This window comes from Battus philenor, unplaced genomic scaffold, assembly GCF_028537555.1.
Source record: "Battus philenor isolate CCGP_79_NKW_IND1 unplaced genomic scaffold, ilBatPhil1.0.hap1 SCAF_21, whole genome shotgun sequence".
In the NCBI taxonomy this organism is placed as follows: Eukaryota; Metazoa; Arthropoda; class Insecta; order Lepidoptera; family Papilionidae; genus Battus; species Battus philenor.
In genome coordinates, this window is record NW_027181684.1 from 11,950,804 (window position 1) to 11,973,458 (window position 22,655).

General features: G+C 36.1%; 2 protein-coding genes across 3 annotated transcripts in view; one reads left to right on the forward strand and one right to left on the reverse strand.

Moving 5' to 3' along the window:
- Positions 1–911: 911 nt before the first annotated feature.
- Zip88E (Zinc/iron regulated transporter-related protein 88E) lies at positions 912–17,765 on the forward strand. The gene is made up of 4 exons (XM_068766542.1): positions 912–1,746; positions 8,812–9,024; positions 10,850–11,006; positions 17,442–17,765. The coding sequence occupies exons 1-4, from the start codon at positions 1,210–1,212 to the stop codon at positions 17,456–17,458; spliced, it is 924 nt and encodes a 307-aa protein (XP_068622643.1). The 5' UTR covers positions 912–1,209; the 3' UTR covers positions 17,459–17,765.
- A 1,616-nt stretch (positions 17,766–19,381) lies between these two features.
- Positions 19,382–22,655, reverse strand: part of LOC137923324 (uncharacterized) — a 54,516-nt gene continuing 51,242 nt past the window's right edge. For both annotated transcript variants that reach the window (XM_068766544.1, XM_068766543.1), the window contains exons 2-3: positions 21,596–21,702; positions 19,382–20,983 (exon numbers count right to left, since the gene is read on the reverse strand). In XM_068766544.1, the coding sequence (XP_068622645.1) occupies positions 20,458–20,983; positions 21,596–21,702 (633 nt within the window). In that variant the 3' untranslated portion in view covers positions 19,382–20,457. The remainder of the gene's footprint in view (positions 20,984–21,595; positions 21,703–22,655) is intronic.

The window sequence follows — 22,655 nt, forward strand, 5'->3', positions numbered from 1 at the left end:
CAAATAGCTGTGACCACGACTTCGTCCGCGTGGAATTTAAAATATCTATTTAGAATTTTTGGTACGAGAATTTTTATAAGAAAAAATGCATGTAGTGAAAAGCGATTACTTTAAAATTACAAACAGACACTCCAATTTTATTTACTTATATAGATAATATAAAGATCCGTCTGTGGTTTGTATAATTCGATATCGTTAACCGGAAGGTTGTGGTTTTAATCGAGTATATCACACACGAGAATAAACATCGTGACATTAGCTGCATAGGAAAAAGTAAAATAACGCCGCGAATAAGCATCATGACTTCGTAGATGTAATAATTCTATACAAGAAACCAATTGAATTGTTCCACTTACCCGGATAGGTCTAATCGGTCACTACATGGTAGGTTCGCATAAGAGATCCTCACAACCGCCACTACCACCATAAACTTCACCATTGTCACAATGATTTTATCCTCCATATGTCCCTGCATAACTACCATCACAACAACAAAAATCTCCCGCCATATGCCCGCCAAGCCGGCATCTTTTTAGGGATTTTTTCACAATTTATATTTATTCCATCAATTTAATGCGTATCAGAATTTATAACATTTATATACCGGAAATTATATGAACATTATAAACACACCTGTAAATATAGCTATACAATTTTAAATCAGTTAATACTAAAATTAATATGTGAAGTTACATAAAATTTATTTTGTTAAGTCGCTGTTGTTTTGTTATTGCCTGAGAAAGTCGAAAGATTATATTACTAACTCTTTTTAAAAATGTTTACAGTTTGTTGTGAATTCGGTCTTATTATATAGTCATAACGTTTATATTTGAATGTAGCCGAAAGCAAAGCCGTTTCGTCGGCCATTCTATCATATGTCGCATTCACTCATAACTCATTACGAGCTTCGCGCGTATAGACGTTGAAATTCGTGGACACTGCGAATGAAATAATTCGTTAAAATAATGTATTTGTGAGTGAAATGTGTGAACAAATGGAAGAAAAATATAATAACTATTTCGAAACATTGTAAATTGCGTTAAAATACGTGATTTAATTAATATTTCAAAATACGTGTTGTGTTATCAAAGGGACATTGTTGACGCAATTTTGAATGATTAACTATATAAACAAACAGTTATAAAAAGTTTTAAAGTTTTAAATTGACGCGATCTAAACGTTGATTAGTATTCGTTAATATTTGACAAGATGGAGGTATCTACGGCAAAGGCGTTAGCGATGTTAGCATTAGGAGTGGGCAGCTTTGTGACTGGCATGATACCGGCTTGCTTCACAGAAGGAGCAAGGCAGAAGAATCCTTTATTTATATCTACTCTTCTTTGCTTTGGTGCGGGTGTACTTCTATCAACTTCTCTAGTGCACATGCTTCCCGAAGCGCGGGAGAAGTTACCGGATTACTCAGAGTTGATGTTGTGTGTTGGATTCTTTATAGTTTACATGGTTGACGAAACAGTGCATTTGTTTTATGGTGGTATGGGTCACAACCATCAGGGATCTCGTCAGTATGGAAGTGGTGAAGAGACTACGCTTTTGTCTCGCCGATTGGAGAACGATGTGGAGATGGACCATTGCTGTGGGGACGCGGGAAACCGAAGGATGTGTCATGTGAACCATTCGCCGCCTTGTAATAGAAGTTCATCAGGGGTTATTGGACTTCTGTGCGCTCTGTTTGTGCATAGTCTTTTGGAGGGGCTAGCGATTGGATTGCAAGTGACTACAGCGCAGGTTAGTAGTTTTGCTAGTTATAAAAATACTGTTAATATAATAAATGTCGCGGCTGTAAATCATTTGATACGCAACTGAATAATAATGTTGTATATTTGTGATATATTTTTATTATATTATGATAGTTTAAAATTTATTGGTTATTATTTGTAAACAAGATGGCGTCCTTATTTAAAGTGAAGAAAATGTTTTATTTTTAGTTTTGTATACAAGATTATTGGTTGTAAATGTAAAAGCTTTAAAAGGGTGAATGTTTATATTATTATCTTATTTATTGTTGATTATTATATGTTATACTCTATCTAAAAACATTAAGGAAAAGTATTTTCGAAATTAGAATTACTACGTCTTCAAGCTAGTAAGTAATGAATGTATAGTAAGTACGCTAAGTGGTCACTTTATAATGTATTTCATTATTTTTTTTCTCTTGGAATACGACAGATCAGTAATTTCTTGCAGAGTAAAATCTGCAGGGACAGATACTAATAGTACATAATAGTTAATTTTAATATAACGTAAATATTAAGTGCAACTGATTATTATCTTACTAGATGTTTAGTTTGTTGTTTTAATTGCATATTTTATGAGGAGACAAAACATAAAATAAAGATAATTATTCTTAATTGTTTATGTCCTCATTATTCACTGTTCGAAACATGACCATTTATGATATACAGGTGATTGAAAATAGGTGTAAAAGGTTATAAAGGTGACTGTATAGTTAATTTGTTGTCAATTTATATACGGTACAATTTCTAAAAATCAATGATTTCAGAAATAATAAGAAAAAGCGTTTTCAAAATTTGTATTACTTCTATTTGTTTCTGCGGACTTTGTGCTGCCAGAATTGCTATAACATATTTGAGAGTGATCGATTTATACAGGCTGATTTGAAATAGGTTTATAAGTGTCGTAAATAACACCATTTTAAACCTATTACATTTCTAATCAACCTACATCGATATTATGTCAATATCTCGCTCGGATAGTAACGCGGCAAAAATTCTTCACATGTAAATAAGCGTCCTTGTATGTCTTCTGTCGATACGGTCAACGACTTTTCGAAAGTTTGAGGTTTTATATGATAACCAGTTTGTCAATATTTTTTTTAAAAAAGAAAAGTTTATGTTTAAGTTTATGCAGTTATGCTCTATTGATGGTCGCCTATGCGCTTGTGTGCGGTATCTCTGTTTAGAACCAATTTTTTGTCGCCGTCCTTCAAGCTGTTCTGTTATGAATAGTCTCCTCATTATTCATGTTACCTCTGAATCTCTCATGTGCAATGGTTCGAAATCACGTGAATCCAATGTTTCAATCGCTGAAGTTACTTTAGTCTTATGACTCCAATCTAACCTATACTACTAAACTTTGTTGCCTTTATTAATTTATCATCATTTTAGCCATAGGAAGTCCACAGCTGGACAAGCTGGGAAGGCCTGCCCCTTTATATTTCCAATAGGGACAATTCGAATTTTCCTGTGTCGACTGCGACAACTGTCACCTTATGAACGGATTTCTTACTTCCGAGGTCTCCATTATAGAAACATAGGCCATCTCTTTTGCTCACTGTGTGACCTGCTCACTTGCACTTGAACTTTCATAATAATAATTCATTTTAATAATTATTTCATTGCCATCTTAAAACGACTTCTGCTATGTATTTATCAATATTGTTAATGATTATTCGCTTGTGCCGTGCTTATGGAAACTTACCTAAATTATTTATTGTGGTGCATTTGATTTTAGATCAGAAAGTCGTGTTTCTAACACAGGTGAAATGAAAATAGCTCTTATGTTCGTTGACTGTAAAGACGATTATTGTTCGCGCGGTTATATCGCAAAAAACTAGGATATGGCTGTGGTATAGCAAATGTCGGTTGTTCTTAATGTCACGGACATTACCACGCCTTTGTTTGGTTTTACTTTCTTAATTACGCAGTAAGGAGAAGTGTACCTACGCCGTATTGTTTGTAATGTTAAACTTTTACGCATTTTTTCTCGGGGAACCACCTCGTAACGTGATATTTTTATTTACAAAAGAATTGATCGTATAAAGCGAGTACTTTTAAACTATAATCCATCTCTATCTTTTCATATTTTAATTTTTTTTGCAATATGATAGTAAGAGACAATCGGCTTATTTCGGCTTCGTAGAGTCTACTATCACACTATCTCTGTCCCACACTACCTATGTGACGCTTTGTCAGTCTTTGTATTTCGTGCGACAGAGACAATGCTCTACGAAGCCGTAATTAGTCGATTGTCTTTTTTCAAAGTTCGATGTGCAATATTTATCGCCGGATACTGTAGTAGGTATAAGTAAAAGAGAGATACCACTACTCACGTTTCAAGTAACGGTGTAACATTACTCCTGAGGATGTCCCGTGGAGGAGTGAAACACGTGTTGAGTGATTTAACGGTGGTAGTTGTGTAATTCGCATTGTTTACCGCATGCGCATTTATCAGCGGGTGGCGGGCGGTGCACTTTGTTGCACGACTACTACTGCATGTGCGGAAGTAGCTATATATTGGTCCTTTTCTTACTTAGGATGGACTTCCGCAAAATAACGCCTGAATCCATTAGATATTCAAGTAACTTGTTTACTAATAATATTAATATAATAAAAAAATCATTAAGATCGCGTTTTTATAATACACCGATGCAAGACTTAATAATCTATAATTGATATCATTAATTTAATGATAAAAGAACTTGACCTATATTATTTTCGTGCTATCACAGACTTAAGTCGATAACTTACGTCAGTAAAATTATATTGATAAAGGAAACTGTCTTGACGGTTTCTTTATATAGACGTGATTAAATATCTGATAGAATGATAGAGCTATACACGGAGTTTCGCTGCGTGGTCGAATCAGAAATTAAATCCGCAGAAGAACCAAGATCACTGATGTAGCTCAAAGAACTGCTCGTCAAAACTGGCAATGGCTGGGGCACATTGAGCAGCCAATGGCAGTCAGGCTGAAAGGTTTTCAAGAGGAAGAAAGAAAGGTACCGATGGCATATTTAGGTTGGTGGAAATCGCTGGATGCGAGCAGCGATATACCAGTCACCGTGGTGACCCTTGGAGGAGACCAATGCCTTGAAGTGGACGTCTATTAGCTGAAAATAAGAAGAATAAAGATCTGATGAAGAAATGTAATATAGTTGGAGTAATCTTTTTATTTTACCCACCCATATTTTTTTAAAAAGTGCATCTATCATGATTTATTTAACATTTAATAAATAAATAGATGCCTCTGAAATATATTACATTAGTAGTAGTTTTTGTATTAAAATAGTACAGGCGAATAATACCTGGCAGTACGGTATGTCGGGACAGCTAGTAACTTACTTTCAAATTTCAAGAACAAAGTTCATAACAATGTTTGGTTAACAGTTAATAGCGACCTCTCCCTTTATATGCTAACCGGTAGATCATCGTGTTATTTTTTAATAAACAAAGAAATAATAAAATGGCGTCGTGTTCCTATAGGCACAATAGTGTCTTCTATTTTTAATTCAACTATAGTTCAAGGACAGCTATATTCAGGTTCGTCATATTAAATAGTAATTTTTGAACTACCTTCAGATATATTAAACAGGCAATAGTTACCACGTGAGGTTCGCACGGGAATTCTGAGCTTATATCGAGTGACAGCTCAAGCCGTGGTTCCATTTAGAGGCCTTGCGCCAGATTACTCCATCTAGTGTCTGCTGAAGCTTATCTAAGAGCCCTGCGGTCTATTTATCTGGTTATACAGCAGTGTGAGAGACCATTAAAAGAAACAAATAGTCAAAAAAGAACTAGTGTATAAGACAAGTCGAAATAAATACTTAAATCAGTGATAAATGTAAAGAAAATAAGAAAGAAAAAGATAAATCAAAAAGTAAAATAATGAATTTAAAATGAAGCAAAAAAAACGAAATGTAAACCCGGTAATGAATGAAAGGATTAGGAAAAGATGAATGAATGAATGATGTTGAAAAGAACGCAAGTAATATAATGAAAAAAAAATATTTTCTGAGAAAAGTCCCTGTGTACATTAGACGGAGGAAGTACGAGAGGGCTCCCAAAAACAGGGGCCATAAAAATATAGCATTATAGTGACTTGAGCCGAGGCATCCGGTTGACCCATCAACTTATACATTTAAAAGAAGTTCAACTGAAGTTCTTAGGACATGTGAAATTTGCAAATGCCATTTGGTCACCAATAAACCACACATACATACTTTCTAAGGTAATGTTAGTACGCTTCGAATTTATAAACATGGTTTAGCACCGTTATATTATATTTTCTTATTAAAAATGTTCTTAGTAAGAAAAGAACCAATATTTAGTCACTTCCGCACATGCTTATTACATCGATTAGTGCCAAACACAGAGTCGTCTAATTGTCGCACTAATCGGTGTAACATAACTCGTGAAGATGCCCCGTGGTGGGGTGAAACACGTGTTGAGTGATTTGACGGTGGCAGTTGTGTAATTCGCATTGTTTGCCGCATACGCATTTATCAACGGGCTGGCGGGCGGTGCACTTTGTTGCACGACTACCACTGCATGTGCGGAAGTGGCTAAATATTATTCCTTTTCTTACTTAGGATGGACTTCCGCAAGGTAACGTCTGATTCCATTAAATACAAATGTTCTTGTCACGGCCAGTCAGGGTCATGCAAGCTTTTTTACAGTTTCCCGCCATTTTTCTGACACATGTCTATGTGTGATCTCACGTATCACGTACAGATTAAAAAGTTAATTCTGTGTTTGGTCTGATTTAATTCGTTCATCGTAAACCTTTTGTCGATTATAAGAGTAATAAAAGATGGACGCAGAGATATTAAGAACACAGATCCGAGCATCGAAGGATGTCTAATGTCAAGGTGGATATGTAACCTTGTTAAGATCGTGAGAAAATGCTTAATAGAAGCCGTCTGTACTATAAATTTAAAGCTATAAAATTTGTTCTGAATATTTATATGGTACTTTAAAAATGGCGGCGGGGCACGCGTATTTCGCGGGGTAGAGCTAGTATGTATATATGTATAAATTAATAATATTTTTAAGTACACTAACATATATGAGAGAGAGTTACATAGAGTTTACTGCATTGAGCAGTTGTAACAGGAGAGGACTGAGACTTGCGATCAGGACCAGGTTCGATTCCAGAGATACAATCCTATATAATTCACACTTTGTGTGCAATAATTATATGGAATTGCCACTGCTCAAGCAAGATTCCAGAGGACAGTTAGTAGCGTCCTCTGTGTACCATAATACCACACTGTTAACAACAAGCCTGCCAATCGTGGCGATTATGGTATATCCCACATAGATATCTTTTAGGGAAGCCTATGCATGGGTGTATACGATGACAAATAAAATATTATAGGAACCGGAAAGTAATGTCGTTTCTGTCGAAATATTTTACAAAAAAACCGATTGATGATTTTTATCGTATTGAAAGTATGTACTAGATGGCAAAAGGTTGTTGATAAAGAAGGTGAATATATTGATTAGAAATAAAAACTTGAAAAAAATTAGTCGTGTGAATTTAATTTAAGAAGGCGCCGTTCCGGTTCGCCTTATATATCAAAAACAGTGAAAATATGGCACGATATAGTCTGCTAAGGATGTAAAATCAATGCGGTTTCTTTCAGACGGAAGTACAGTAAAACCATTTTTAGATATAAACTCTCTCAATGATAAAAATATAATATAATCTTCATATGTAAAATAGCATGATACCGAAAATTTAGGTGAAAAAACACTATCAGATTTAGAACATATATTATACGAGTACGTATCACAGTTGTGAACTCTTGTCAGTGTGGTCGTGGTGATGGTGATCGGTTCTGGTGCCTCTGCTGCTCTTGCAAAGCGTCGCCACATAGCTCGGTGTTTGGCGGAGTAAGACACATTTACTGTTTAATTAGTGACAGTTCTGACGATGTCTGTTCATTTCGTTGGAGAGTGTCCACAAGATCGCTTGCCTCCCACTTCCTTCCGTGCACCTTTAAACCTTTCATTGAGTCCTCAGTAAGAATAGGACTAATATGTAGCTACTTCCGCTATGTAGCAATAGTCGTGAGTGTAGCAGTAGAGTGAGTCACTCTGCGTTTGGCACTAATCGGTGTAACATTACTCCTGAGTATGCTCCGTGGAGGGGTGAAACACGTGTTGAGTGATTTAGTGGTGGTAGTTGTTTAATTCGCATTGTTTGCCGCATGCGCATTTATCAGCGAGCTGGCGGGCGGTGTACTTTATTCCACGACTACTGCTACATAGTGGAAGTAGCTATATATTAGTCCTTTTCTTACTTAGGATAGACTTCCGCAAAGTAACGCCTGAATCCATTAGAGCTTCCATTGAGTCCTCATTATGGGTGACGTGTCCAAAGAACTGTCTTTCATTATCTATCATGGGTGGACAGAGGTTTTAGTTACTTAAAAATTTTTCCACATTTTTTATTTCTATACTCGTGTTTCATCCTTCTCGATGTTTTTCATTTTTTTACAATATCTCTCATTCCTTTACATAAATCGCCTCACTTCCTTCGCCTTCCCTCCAGGGTTCTACATTTTTTTATCTTTATTCTTCAGCTTTCATACATTCTTAATTTGTATTTATTGTCTTACTATCTACATTGCAGTAAATTGACATTTCTAATATCACAACTATTTTATTACTCTTGTTTATTATTTCCATTATCCTTGTTCTTTAAAGTTTATTTGTTGCTTTTTATTGTTTTTCCTGTTACCTTTTTGCAGAATTCTAAAAAGGTCTAGCGACACTCCTCTTTGGTGAAGCGTTTCTTTACCAGTGGAGCGATGTTCTCCTCCTCTATTCTCTCGGCTGATGGATACTACCAGTCTTGTCTCTGGTTTTACCGCTCCTAATACTTGTAGGATGATTTCTAAACCACGTCTGTATGAAAGAGATGGATGAATGCGGAGGTATTTCTCTCTCTCTCTCTCTCTCTCTTATGGCGACTCTACCATTTTGTAAGACGTATTAAGATTTTCTCTTGATTTATTAACTACATGTAATATTGAACCTCGTGCAGGTCCTCCTATTGCTGGGCGCTGTGGCCAGTCATAAGTACGTGGTGGGTTTCTGTCTGGGCGTGGAGCTGTGCTCCAGCTTCGCAGGCCAGCTGTGCGCGCACCTCGCTTGCGTGCTGCTGTTCAGCGGGGGCTCGGTGGTCGGGATCGGCATAGGTGCCGGAATGGATGCCTTCGGTTCCATGGACGACTCCATAGCCGTTCCCATTATGCAGGTATATAAATTTAAACAGAGTTTAATATGATACTAGTGATATTTAGATGATCCTATGTGAATAATTATTTGAATGAATGAATAAAATAAAGTTAGAAGAAGCCATAGTGGAGGGTATGCTTGGTATTTCTCTACCGACTTTCTACGGCATTGGAGAACTACAAAACATCTTCCTCTAATAACCCCTCAATTAGATACAGACACATGGTATCTCACTTCAGGCCTCATCGGCAAGATCAGTTGCTTAAAGAACTATTAAGGCCTTGCTCGAGATTTCTCTAAGAGATCGAATCTAATTAAAGTAACCAATATAACTAGATTGAAGTGGTAGTAGGAATAGACCTGCTGGGACTTTAAGATTCATGAGTGGGATACCACGGACCTGCAAGTGCAGCGTATGATGTCCACTATTCTAGAAAATTCTAGAAGCAGGCCGTTTCACATCGATCTTATTGAAAGGCTTATAAGGGTGACATGCGTCCAGCTGTGGACATTCTGTAGCTTAAATGATAATGAAGTTGACGTTTGCCGGTGATGTTAGTGCCTCCTGGTTCATCCGAAATAGCCTAATAGTGATCCTTAAAAATACTTCCCGGTAATTCGCAATTTTGATGAAGTTGCGAATTATCTGGAAGGGAGAAAAAGGAGAAATCTCCGAGTTCCATATTCTATGCCGTATGAACAGCTGACAGTAATTAAAGCCGAGAGGTCAATGCAATTACTATTTTTAATTTATAATAGGTGTGGCTACCTCGACAAGTGACAGTTCAATCTGAGGTCCCCTCCTGGGGTCTTTGAGCTTAATCACACCATGAAACATTCACTGAAGCGATCTAGGACTTCAGCGACCTCTGAATCCGGCAAAATTATAATACGATGCGGCCCAAGTTGTGGTTCCTCCGTCTGCCTTTGAACCTCTGTACTTTAAAAGAGGTCCAAGGCTTATTTTAATGGTCCCTGTTGTGGAAGGGATGAAGTTGCGAATTATCCGATTGGAAAGATGTCGGGTGTCTATAGGTTGAACTGTGCTTGGTGTAATGGGGTATACGTGGGTGAAACTGGTCGTAGTTTTAATATTCGTTATAAAGAACATATTTCCGCGTATAGGAATGATTGTCCTGAAAGATCTTATATCGCTAAACTCTTATTAGAGTCGGGACATAGTTTACCAGACGGTCATTCCTATGACGTGCTACGTACCTGTGGCGAAGGATTGCGGGTGGGATGTTTTGGAACGGTTAGAAATAATAAGGCGCTGGGGTACTGGAACTATATTTAACGAGCTGGTGAATGTTTCCTACTCTCCATTATTACGAATTAACCAACATACTCATTCAAATCTACTACGTAAAATCACATATAATTTACGCGTACTCGAAGTAAAAAAAAATTCACTCACGTGATCGGTCACGTGACTTTGATTGGAAGGAGGGAGGTAGCATATAAACGGCAGAACGATGACGGACTAAGCTCATTCGGTGTTCGGCAGTGGTCGGTACAACAATAAAAATAAATTCACAAATAATAACACATACATCACTTGACGCCGTTAGCCATTTTTATATTTTATAATATTTTTCGGCGTTAGACCCGGTTTTGACAACCGCCTACAAATCATACGCCGCGCGTCCTAACATTTTGCGCATGCGTAGACCGATGGATTGACAGATAAGCGAAAGCATCTTGACAACTGATGATTTCGCTACAGACTCTGTTCCTCCCATTATAGTGTTAACGAGAGGGCCCAAAAATAATGGCAATTCATGGGAGAAGTCCAGCGATGGACATCTTGGTTGAAATAATAACGTCTTTTAAAACTAATCCAGGCGTTGGCGGCTGGTACCCTACTGTACGTGACAGTCAGCGAAGTCCTGCCCCGGGAGCGCGCCACGTGGCACGAGAGGACCAGACTGGCTGGCTTGGCTCAATTCGCGGCAACATGCGCAGGCTTCGCTCTCATGTATGCAACCACCAGATATTTAGGTGAGTTATACTTCTAGACAAATATACTGGTTGCTGTGATTTGCTGACAATGTTTGGTACATCCTTAAAAAAATCAAGTTTAAAAAATAATAAATATCGTAAAGATAATATAGCAAGAAATAGCAATGAATAATATTTATAAATTATCTGTTCCTGCAGACTTTGTACCGCTAGAAGTTATTTGCCTATCGTATTTTAATAGAAAAAAAATAATTTATGTAACATTTATACAGGCTCATTGTAAATAGGTGTGAAATCTTAAAAGCTTTTTGAAATAAATGAGATATACAGTACCTGGCGATAAATATTGCACATCGACTTTGGGAAAGAGACGGCTAATTTCAGCTTCGTAGAACATTAACTGTTGCACGAAATGACTGACAAAACGTCACATAGGTAGTGTAGGACTGAGATAGTGCTATACGAAGCCGAAATTAGCTGATTCTCTTTTCAAACGTCGATGTGGAATATTTATCGCCGGGTACAGTATGTACATTTTCTCGATTAAATCTTTACACATATTTCTAATCAACATGTATATTTTATTTTTGTAGCCGTAATAATCTTTATTTAAACAGTTATTGGTAAACAACCTGACATAGCCTTAGGATACAGGTTCTAATACTTTTTTCTAAGAGGTCACTTTAATAATTTATCTGGTTCCGATGGACTTCTGCAGCTACATTGTATCGAGTTTAGCCTTAGCTTTAAAATTAGCAAGTAAGAAAAGGACCAATATTTAGCCACTTCCGCACATGCAGTGGTAGTCGTGTAATAAAGTGCAACGCCCGCCAGCTCGCCGATAAATGCGTATGCGGCAAACAATGCGAATTACACAACCGCCACCGCCAAATTACTCAACACGTGTTTCACCCCACCACGGGGCATCTTCAGGAGTAATGTTACACCGATTAGTGCCAAACACAGAGTTGGTTGGTTGGTCCTTTTCTTACTTAGGATGGACTTCCGCGAGGTATTAAATATTTGAAATTAGTGTTTAGGTCGTGGTCCAAACACGAATTAATAGTTTGCAAACACACGCACCACAACAATGCACGTCTGAACAAACTTTGCACACTTTAGCGCATACAAGTCTTGATACGTATTGAATATGGAATATGCAAGTGTTTTACAAAAGCAATCACTGTGCATCTTTAAATATTATCTGCCTACATTGATAGGTGGTGAAGTCAATATCCATCAATCCAATACATCCTTTTAATTTTTCAATATTTGAAAGCAAATACATTTTGGTGAACCACCGCTTACGAGAACCCGTCGAGTATTTCTGGAGTTCTCCAAGGTTCAATTGGAAACTCCACCTAAAAACTTGACATTGACCTAAATAAATAATAGTTCTACATTATTGAAAGGATATTTTCGTGGATACCCCGCTTAAGAGTTGTCAAACCTAATTTTATTGCCCCCACCAACATTAACACCCTCGAGTCTATCATGGACCCCCGAATGTCCTGGACCACTGGGAACCACTGGTTTATAATCTGACTTAAGACTGTTTAAGAACTCAATATTTTTAGATGTAGTATTAAAACTATAGATGTAAAAATTATAATGTTTTTAAACGGTTTTATTTAGTTCGACCCGTACGGAATTTATTTGTTTGGGTCAAAATTAGAAATTGAAATTTAAGCACCTTCCCGTTGTCAGATTGATCTGAAATTTGGTACACACATTTAATTTAGATGACAATACAATATAATAAAATCAATAACATTATAAATCTAAGATGGCCGCCGATACAAAATAGCGGATTAAGTATTTTTCCTTAACCCCCTCAATATGGGTATCAAATGAAAAGGCTACACTAGGAAAACACGATGATTATGTCAAAATTTTAAATTCAAGACGGACGCCGTTCCAATATGGCGGACTAGGTACATATTTTTCCACAACCACCACAATATGGGTATCAAAAAACCGTTTAACTTAAAAGTTTTTTAAATGTATTTATAAGGGTTGACGCTCTTTCATTGCTGTGACCATTGTGTAGAAAGTTCGATGTGTCATGTAAATAACATATTTGAGAGACCAAAACAACTCTTAACGTGTCGACAAATAAGAAAATAAAGTGAGGTATACAAATAAAACTGCATTTTTGCATCAAATTTTCCTGTTTATCAATATGTAAAGGAGTTTCGCATTTTTTGTGGTATTAAACAAAGGAAACTATGGCGTCTCACTTGTGTATCAGTGGTGTATTTGGTTCCTCACCTCGTCATTTAAATGAATGGAATGGAATATCACAATCATCACCATTTCAGCCGATAGATATACACTGCAAGGCATAGGTCTCCCTCAAAGATCGCTATGATGATTGGTCTTGAACTACCTACATGCAGCGACTTGTCTTTGGTCAATCACCTTGTGGTCTACTTAATAGATATATAATCCCTTTAAATTTTAAAAAGCAAACCTAAGTCTAAATGATTCTGTAACTCGGCTGTACAGTAAGCTTTTGAAAATTTGAGTTGTCGAAAATTGATTATTGTGTGAAGATAAAATGTTTTGTTGTAACCAGATTGTGAAGAATGGATTATTGAGTCTAGTTGGAGTTACAAATAATTATACCACACCGTGTGAACCATTATCTCACTAATAAGCTGTAAGGAAAGAAGTTAGACTTTCCTAATCTTCTCTGAGAAAGTACTAGGGTATATTTGAAATAATTTTAAAAGAAAAAAAGAAAGAAAAGTGGAATAAATTTTGAAATAGGTAATAAATATCCAAAATAATATTATACTAAGGCAAATAAATATATTCAAACAAAAATTTAAAAAAAAATAGTAAATGTATTAGGAACCTGCAGAGAAGGCGATGAAAGTCAGACGGTGTACGAAAGGAAAGGTAAGAGAAGAAATACAAGATATTGTGAGAAAAAAAAATGAATGGGAGATAATTAGGGGTACGGAAATTTCGTATTTACGAAATAGATGCGAATAAATGCGAAAATTTCTTATAAATGCGAAATGTATGCAATTTTTCTATTTTTCAAGATCATTTTTAAATGAGCTAATTGATGAATATACACACTTTCATAGGTAAATTCAGTAATGTCAACCCCGTATCATAGACCCCTAAGGCCTACGGGATATATTTCTTGGCTTACTTATCAGTTAAGAAGCTCTTTGTTTTGTGTAAAAGACCTCTGGTCAGTTGAAAATCCCTAATTTTTAGAAAAACGCCTTATCTTTTTTTCGAACTCTGCCATCAATGGGCTAATCCATGAACTCATTAATAAAAATATAAATCATAATATGCATGACAATTTGTTGGCCGTCAAATGCAACTTTTCGTCCTTTGATGGAGCAGAATCTAATACAGAGTATTTGACATTCAACTTTACATAGAGGACGCTTAACTCATCTTTAAAATATACAATGTCGTCGTAACAAACTAAAAAAGAACGCTTAAGGTTGCGAATATTAATTTTTTTACGATTTTTTAACTAACTAAACTTGTCAAATGTTAAGGCATGCACCTTTAATTTTGAAAATTTTTTGTCGAAAAATGCCTATTACCTTAAATTTAATAAGTTTTAAAGTATAAATGCGAAATTAATGCGAAATTTGCAATTTTTGAAAAATTTAAATGCGAAATTGGTGATTTTTTTTTGCGAAAATTCCGTACCTCTTGAGATAATTAAAAAGGATTAGGGAGGAGCATGAACAATAAAATGATCGGAGAAAAAAAATTATTAATTTTATTAATAATCCCTGCTTTACCATGGTAGGAGAGAAAAAGAGGTCCCTAAAACGGGTGCCAAAGCAAAAAAACATAATACAAAGTGGCCTATATTTGGTATAACTAACATTTCTTTAAATCAAATGCTTATTTTATATACATCACTATTTAACTTATATATATAGACCAGATTGTTTTATATCGAGTGTACACTGTCATATTTACATGAAACTATTTTCTTGAAGAAATGATTTGTATTGACCCAACCTCTACAAAGACCTAGGGGGTTTATCGGTTTCGATATAAGAATCATATTTATACAGATTATAAATATTTATTTAGATTGGTAATAAAGGAATTAAAGGAAGTTAACCTTGGGCGGTGAGCCAATCGCGAGCCGGCATGACGGAACATCTGCGTTTTAAATTCTCTTATCAGTCGCCTCTATACTGCGATTGTCATTATCAATCCGCGTTACAAGGGAATCACTGTATAGAATTTATAAAAACTTACTGTATTATTTTTAACAATGAATTTATTTGACTTATTGATAACCCAGATATTACATTTATAAAAGTTATTTGTATGTACATACCTCATTCCAGAGACATTAGCGTCGATGCCTTTGTTTTTACATACATCTCCGGAAAAAAATTTTTGTTCGCCTTTTTGCATGCTACATTTGTTTACTAAATCTCCTAAACTATGTTCCATCCTAATTGTATTTATTTAAATCATTAGTTTCTTGATAATTTTTAACGACACTAACAAAGTCCAATTTTTAAAATTACGTTTCGTGCGACCATTTCCTGATACCTACTCCACATTGACATCCTTAGATTGTGCGCCAGTATCTGTGCGATGGTTGCCGTATTCACATCGATGAACTTTTCGATCGCGTCTTGAGTCTCATTCGTGCAATACACGCAAGAGTTTTTGTGACGTGATATTGTTTTTAACGCATGATTGACGCTGTTTTACATCCCAAGGTTGTCTGTTGTTCGACGATGACCGCCTTGGTCTTTAATAACCTAGCCTAGTGGATAGTTTGTTTTCTTATTTCAAAAATCATTATTTATTTATCTACATATTTATTTATTCATAATTTTTACAATCTTTGTAAAGGCAAACTGTCGAGTTTTTCGAAAGAAGCTTGTCAGAACCTGTCGGAGGCGTTCGGCGCTTATCGGCGCTGGTTTTGTACTTTGTATAGAAACTAGGCGCCTATTACCAGCGCAGATTTCTCTCGCTAGCTGGTTCCTCCGATTAGCTAGTGGATCGGAGCTGGCTGCCAGTTTTCTTTCTATAGCTAGGAATAGTCCAGGAGGCGATATCCCTTGCTACTTCTGGTTACCCGAGAAACGTATCATAAATATCAATATTAATTCTATACAATGATTGGTTGTTGGTATGTATCGGTATGGTATATCCTCTCAAAAATAACGTCATAATATGACATGTTAAAAAAAGCTTTTTTTTTGTTTATTTTGATTACAATATATTAAAATTAATTTTTGACTACTTACTGTCTGTCCTTGCAGATTGAGCACTACTAGAAGATATTATACCGTGGCATTGCTACAGTTTCAGAGTGATCACTTTGTACAGGGTGGTTGGAAATTAGTGTAAAAGCTACAAATGTGTTATACATTAACTACTTAAAAGTTTTATATCTAACCATCGTATATTCTTGTACCAAGGTAAAATTTTGCGAAAGAATGTTCCGAATTTAATTTAGGTTGTATGATCAGAGTGTAATGACGATATATTAGAAGTTAGGCTATGAATAAGGACTTAGTAGAATAAACGTCCGTGTCCACTTTGAATGTTATTAATAGAAGATTTAGTCCCACGCCCAGCAGGCGGGATATATATCAGTAATATTATATATTCACCTTTCGATATACAAGAGATTGAATGTTACGAAACATTTTTCACTTTAGTTTTTCATGCCATCTATTGGATGCAAAGTAAAACTGTCGGAAGTAATCATCATTTGTTCATAGAGGGCGTTGTTTTTGTACGGGTGTTATTTGTATCGGATCAACTGTATGCGTAAACAAGTTGAATAAAGATCATAATTTTCTATTTATATTAACTTTTGAATTAAGAAAATCTGCTTGTTTTAACAAACCAGAGTATATTTTTTGAATCTTTTCAAGTAAAGGAAAGCTTTGATGATATATTCAAGAAAATTTCTGGTATTAAAAATATTTTAATCCGGTGCACTTATAAAAGTTAATCCTTCCAAGCGATACAGGACTGCGCTGACTTGCGATCGTAAGTTGGCGGGTTCGATTCCTGGAAAACACTTTGTACATTCATTATATAGGATTGCCTCTGCTCACTAATATGTTTTCAAAGGATGGGCTGATTTCCCTCGTATACCATCTTAATACAAATAAAGCGATCACCCGCCCTCCAAGCGTGTCGTTTATGGTATATCCACCTATATATGGTATATCTTTGGGAGAAACTTGTTTCTGTTTCTTCTGTTCTTGTTTCTGAACTCTGTTTCTTAATTTAAGCAAAAATTTTTAGTATTTAAATTTTTAATTATGAGAGGAGTGAGTGATTGTAGATTGAAATATTTGTGTAAAACCATTATTTCAACCATAGGACATATACTGCTGTATATAGGTCTCACCTAAAAATTTCCAATAGAACCAATTGTACATAGCTTGCATTTTATATTCTTATATAATAATCTAATGGTTTGTTATTTCATTTCAGATGCAGATGCTGTATGATAGGAATAAGAAAGACAAGTGACTGATAAAAAAACAGGAGACAGCAGGACGAAGAGATATTAAAACATTTCTGTATTTCAGAATTTTATTTTTATTGTGATTTCAATGTCAACAAATGATATGATAGCGTTTGATGGACGTCGACGCCGCAACCCGGCTCGTCCTAACTTTGTAAATATATACAAAAATAGTTTATTAGACATTTGTTTAAGATATAAATAGTTTTATATACGACTGGCAACATTTTTATAATTAAAAACGAAGAAACAATTGTGTTATTATTGAAGCGAATCATGAAATGAGACGGTGAGCAGCGAAGACGTCAATATATAGTCTGGAGTACTGCCTTAATAAAATTTTTGCAAAATAATTCCGACATTGTGTTTATCGTAAAACCATAAATCATGTCTGTGATGAGTCAATGAAGTTAAAACTAAATTACTTAATATGTATACAAAACATGGCACTGCGGGTATTTCAAATTATTACTTTGAACGCCATCTATCGAAAACAAAGAAAACATTTAGTTCCTTACATTCGGCAACAGATGGCGCTGTTAACAAAATAATCTCAACTCACAATCGCGTCGGAACGGAAGCGTCGCCTACAAAACTAACAATCCATACTGAATATCGGAATATCTCGTATTTATTAAACGGTAGTATATAAATAAATGAAATTAATAACTTAAAACTAGAATTAAATACATTAAAAGTATTACAAAATAAAAAATAATACAGATCTTTGACTCGACGTACTTATATGCCTAGAAGTAAGTACTGTTACGATATGACAAAATAATTAAACAAAAAAAAGAAATCGTTATCTTTGAATAAATACTCTTAATTTAACAAAGAGAGCATTACATACAGTGAACGCAGACATCACTACTATAAGATTATAAATAATATATATAAACATTATATTTTCAAATGCAACAGCGTCATTAGTTATAATTTTTCATTTGTATATTTATTTATGATCTCGATACATTATTTATTAAAATAAATAAAACAGTATTTGTAATTGATCCCACACAATTAATTACGGAGCAGCATGTTTCCTGTTAATACATTTGCATTTTAATAAAGACATTTAAATAATTATTGCCGACCGCCACTGTTTTGTGCGAAAACACGTTAATAAATATACATCTGTTTGCGTAGTGATGTCCGAGTTTTTTTCGCCATATTTCTCGATCGTAAACCGGTAACCGCTCATTTTCAAATCGCACTTATTTTTAAAAAAAAGAAAGAATTGATCTGAAATTTTCTGCCAAACTAACATATGCTACGTGCAATAATTTTAAGACCGTCATAATTTCTTTTTTCAGTTGGATCTCCATCAGACATTTAACTGAACCGGTAAGAAACGAACTACGTAGTGTCTCAACGACTTTAACAAGGTTATCTGACCACGTTGCGGGTGTGATCTCTGCAAAATCTTAAAGCCTTCGCTATCATTAGCTTGAATTAGATATTAACCCAAAACTAGTTATCTTTTTAATGCCCTTAACGTATTTTCTTTCGTCTAATGACGATTGTAGAAATTAAGTTAAATTAGTCATAATTGTCAAAAGGTCCAAACTAAAAATCGCACATAGCTAATATTATTTTGAAAACGACGATATTAAATCTATAAATACTAGATTTATAACCAGTAACATTATATGTTTATATCTATAAATCGAATTTATCGATTCCATATTTAACCTGTCAAGTTGACGTTTAACGATTCAATTTGGCGCTAATTTCCGTCACTATTGCGTCATATTTCGATCATCCGTAAGTACATTATCGAATCTGAAAAACACCAATTTTGTTATGACTTTATGAAGTTGTTTTTTTGCAATGTTTTGCTAATATAACCAATATTTGAATATGAAAACAATTAAAGATTTGTTATAAATTAAATTTTCGTAGAAATATTAAAAGGGAAGCAAATTTAATTAAATTTAGTTGATTTTACGTAAATATATAGGTAAAATTATCTGGATAACAAATTTATACAAACACTATACATTGTCTATTGTATAGCTGACTTTTTCAGATTTGATAGTGTATTTAGGGACATTCGATTTATTAATGCAATTTTTTTAATATGCACTGATATTAATGCCTGTAGGAATTTTGCTAGTTAACAAAGTTGACAGGTAAGTAGGTACAGACACAATAATAAATATTAATTTGCGTTCCGATATTTACCGGTTTTTAAAATAGTCTTTTAATTTTTCAAGTGCAGACTATAAATCGTAACTATTGCTAGCGTAGGATTACGGAAGGTGAATCGTAAAACGTTGGCGCTGGGTGCGCTCTTGAATCGAGCGAATGCGATTTTATAATGTTGGCATGTATTCGTGAAGGCGATAAGGCACGACCGGAGTTACGGGCTAAGAAGCGTAATAGAATAGACGCGAGCTACGAAAATAAATACATCGAAATACATCAACCGATAGCGGCACTCCTGACTCGGCGTCGGTAACGTGGGATATTATTTGTTGTGCCGTGTCGTCGCAGCATCGGACTAGGTCTAGGTCATGCGCGAATTTAAATTCTTACACTTTTATACACCGGTAAGAATTCTATAAATCTATAGAAACATGTTTACCGATCTATTTGGGAGATGAGTACAGCAAATTCTGAGTATAAAGCAGATTAAATCGGAGAGAAAATTACTAGGAGTTAGGGTGCATTTGAACCCTTAGTGACTTGGTGGTATATGTGACTATGTATTTTAAGTAGAAGGATGTTGCTATATGGGAGAACAATCTGATTTGTGTTTAAATGAAATTGTTTTTCTGGTATCATGACCTACACAAGTAATACTATCCGATCTTGTGATGAATGTCTATAAGAATAAAGTTGTAGAGATGAGGTTGAAATTGATTTTCAAAAATGTAGCCGCGACAACAATCCCGGAACGACACGACACAACAACACAACTAAAACTAGGTCCGTACAACTTGTTGAATTGTCCACAAGCGCGATTCACTGGCACGGTCAAGTGTCATCGTCCTCGTCCAGCCGCCTGTTCTTCTTCCTCTGGCGGTGGCGCTCGAGGCGCTTCCGGTGCGCGGCCTTGCGGCTTGGCGGCTTGATCTGGCACTCGCAGCCGGCCCGGACGATCACGTAGTCCATTGACCAGCCGCCCGGCACGAAGAAGTGACCCTCGGTGCGGTGCCGGTGCGGTACCTCGGTGGCGTAACGCACCAGCGCGTAGGAGTACGAATACTTCTGCACGCACTTGGAGTGGTTGTACAGGCGCGAGTCCACGAACCGGCACGGCATGTCCTTGACCCCCGGGGCGCACGACAGCTCGTACAGCCGCTGCGTGTTCTCACCGTCCTTGTACAGTTCCACGTACAGCCCGGTGGGCGTCTTGCCGCCCTTCGTCTCCACCATCTGCACGACGGAGGGGCAGCACTCCACCTCGTCTTTCTGCGCGCCCTCGCGTCGCAGGATCGACTGCATCTCTCGCCAGTGCGAGCGCTTCCACGCCGCGCCGGCGTCCATCTCCTCTTCTGTCCTGAGGGACGTAATATCAACTTTCAAAAAATTACTCTTTATGTTAATGTTACTAGATATCTAAGTTATGGTTAAATGAAAACAATTATTATCAATAGCAGCGTAGGTAATCCACAACAAAGACAGACGACCTTGTCAAGATCATGGGAATTCGCAGGACACATGCCGCTTCTAACCGATTGTACTGGAAATCTCTATATATTGACATATGCCATTCCTATGGGTAATTATATATATACATACATACACATACAGCGAAGCGTGCTACGGCTGAAATAATGACGATGATTACCATATTGGTGGGCATAAAACTTGTAGAGTAAGTTGGTAGAGGCATCATTATAACGGCCTATAGATGCGCACTCCACGGCGCAGCTGTCTCCTAAGTCTCCTCAATGACTAGTCTTGCGTCGCATCCAATGACTGTCACTTTGTGGGAGTTCTACCCTCGCGACTTTCGACGAGCAATTCGGGTTACATTGGTGACCGTAATTCTTTAGCGGGTGTCCTCATTCTTGATTATCTTCTGGGAAAGCTGCCCAAAGTGTGTCACCCAAAGAGTACTCTCTGGGTGACCTTGATAATTACAATTATTTTGGTGGTGGTGGCTTACATAACGCGATGTGAGTGGTGCGGTTGCGGCGCGCGACGCACGCGGCTCGCGTTCCCCACCACGTCGCCCATGAACTCGCCCGCGCCCGCCACTGCCCCACACAGCACCTGGAACACCACAAAACCCAATGAATATCTTTTTATCAGTTATACGAGATGAATGCTTTTCTAGTAATTAAATAAAGTCACAGGTTTTATCACAGATCAAAGTACATTTAACAGCACCCTTTAAAACAGTGAAGAAAAAGGTAAGCGGGGCAATGTTTCATCTCAGTAATATAAAGGTTGGTTATAGAATGTATGATTCATTTGATAGTAAATAACTATAAAGCATTTACGACTATTTCAAATCAACCTGTATAAAATTATTATTTTGAAAAATGTTACATTAATTGATTTTTTCTATTGCAATGCGAAAGGCAAATAAAATTGTTGCAATACAGAAATTAAAATTAATCTTTGTTTACTTTCTTCCCCTGAGAACAGAATATAAACAAAATTTGAGTTTAATTTGCAGTAATCCGAATTTTGACTCGTATCATAATCTCGTTGTTAGTTATTTCTGAAATACCTTCATTTTAGAACAGACACTACATAAGCTATACATTCACCTCTTCAAAACTTTTATAACCAATCAACCTGTATATGTAAAAATAGTCTGATTTGCGTAATATTTGCATCTATAATATCATTAACCTAAATTTAATGATAAGTCTCCCTCCTTCGACTAACAGAGTACATCCTGTAGAACACGTTACTCAGGAATTACGTTACAAATATTTTTTTTAGTTTTTTGTTAGAACTTCCAATTCGCACTGGCGTGTGATGTTCTAATAGTGTAAATACATGGCTCTAAAGTACATTGACGACCTCCTGAATAACTGCGATAGCAGGTATAGCAGACCTTCCCTCAGAATGAAGATTGATGCCGACAGTTTTGAATTCTAACAATTTTATCTGGCGCAGATAGATTGCGAAATAGTTCCAATGCAAATGAGCTAACGCGAAACAATCAATTAGATTAGATAAGATTTAGCGGAGTTACCGTGTAGATGAGATTA

Bases quoted from the DNA above. Each gene is read 5' to 3' on its own strand.
- Zip88E (XM_068766542.1), top strand. From the start codon at position 1,210: ATGGAGGTATCTACGGCAAAGGCGTTAGCGATGTTAGCATTAGGAGTG. The intron at 1,747-8,811 runs GTTAGTAGTTTT...AACCTCGTGCAG, and splicing joins TGCAAGTGACTACAGCGCAG to GTCCTCCTATTGCTGGGCGC. The intron at 9,025-10,849 runs GTATATAAATTT...AAACTAATCCAG, and splicing joins TAGCCGTTCCCATTATGCAG to GCGTTGGCGGCTGGTACCCT.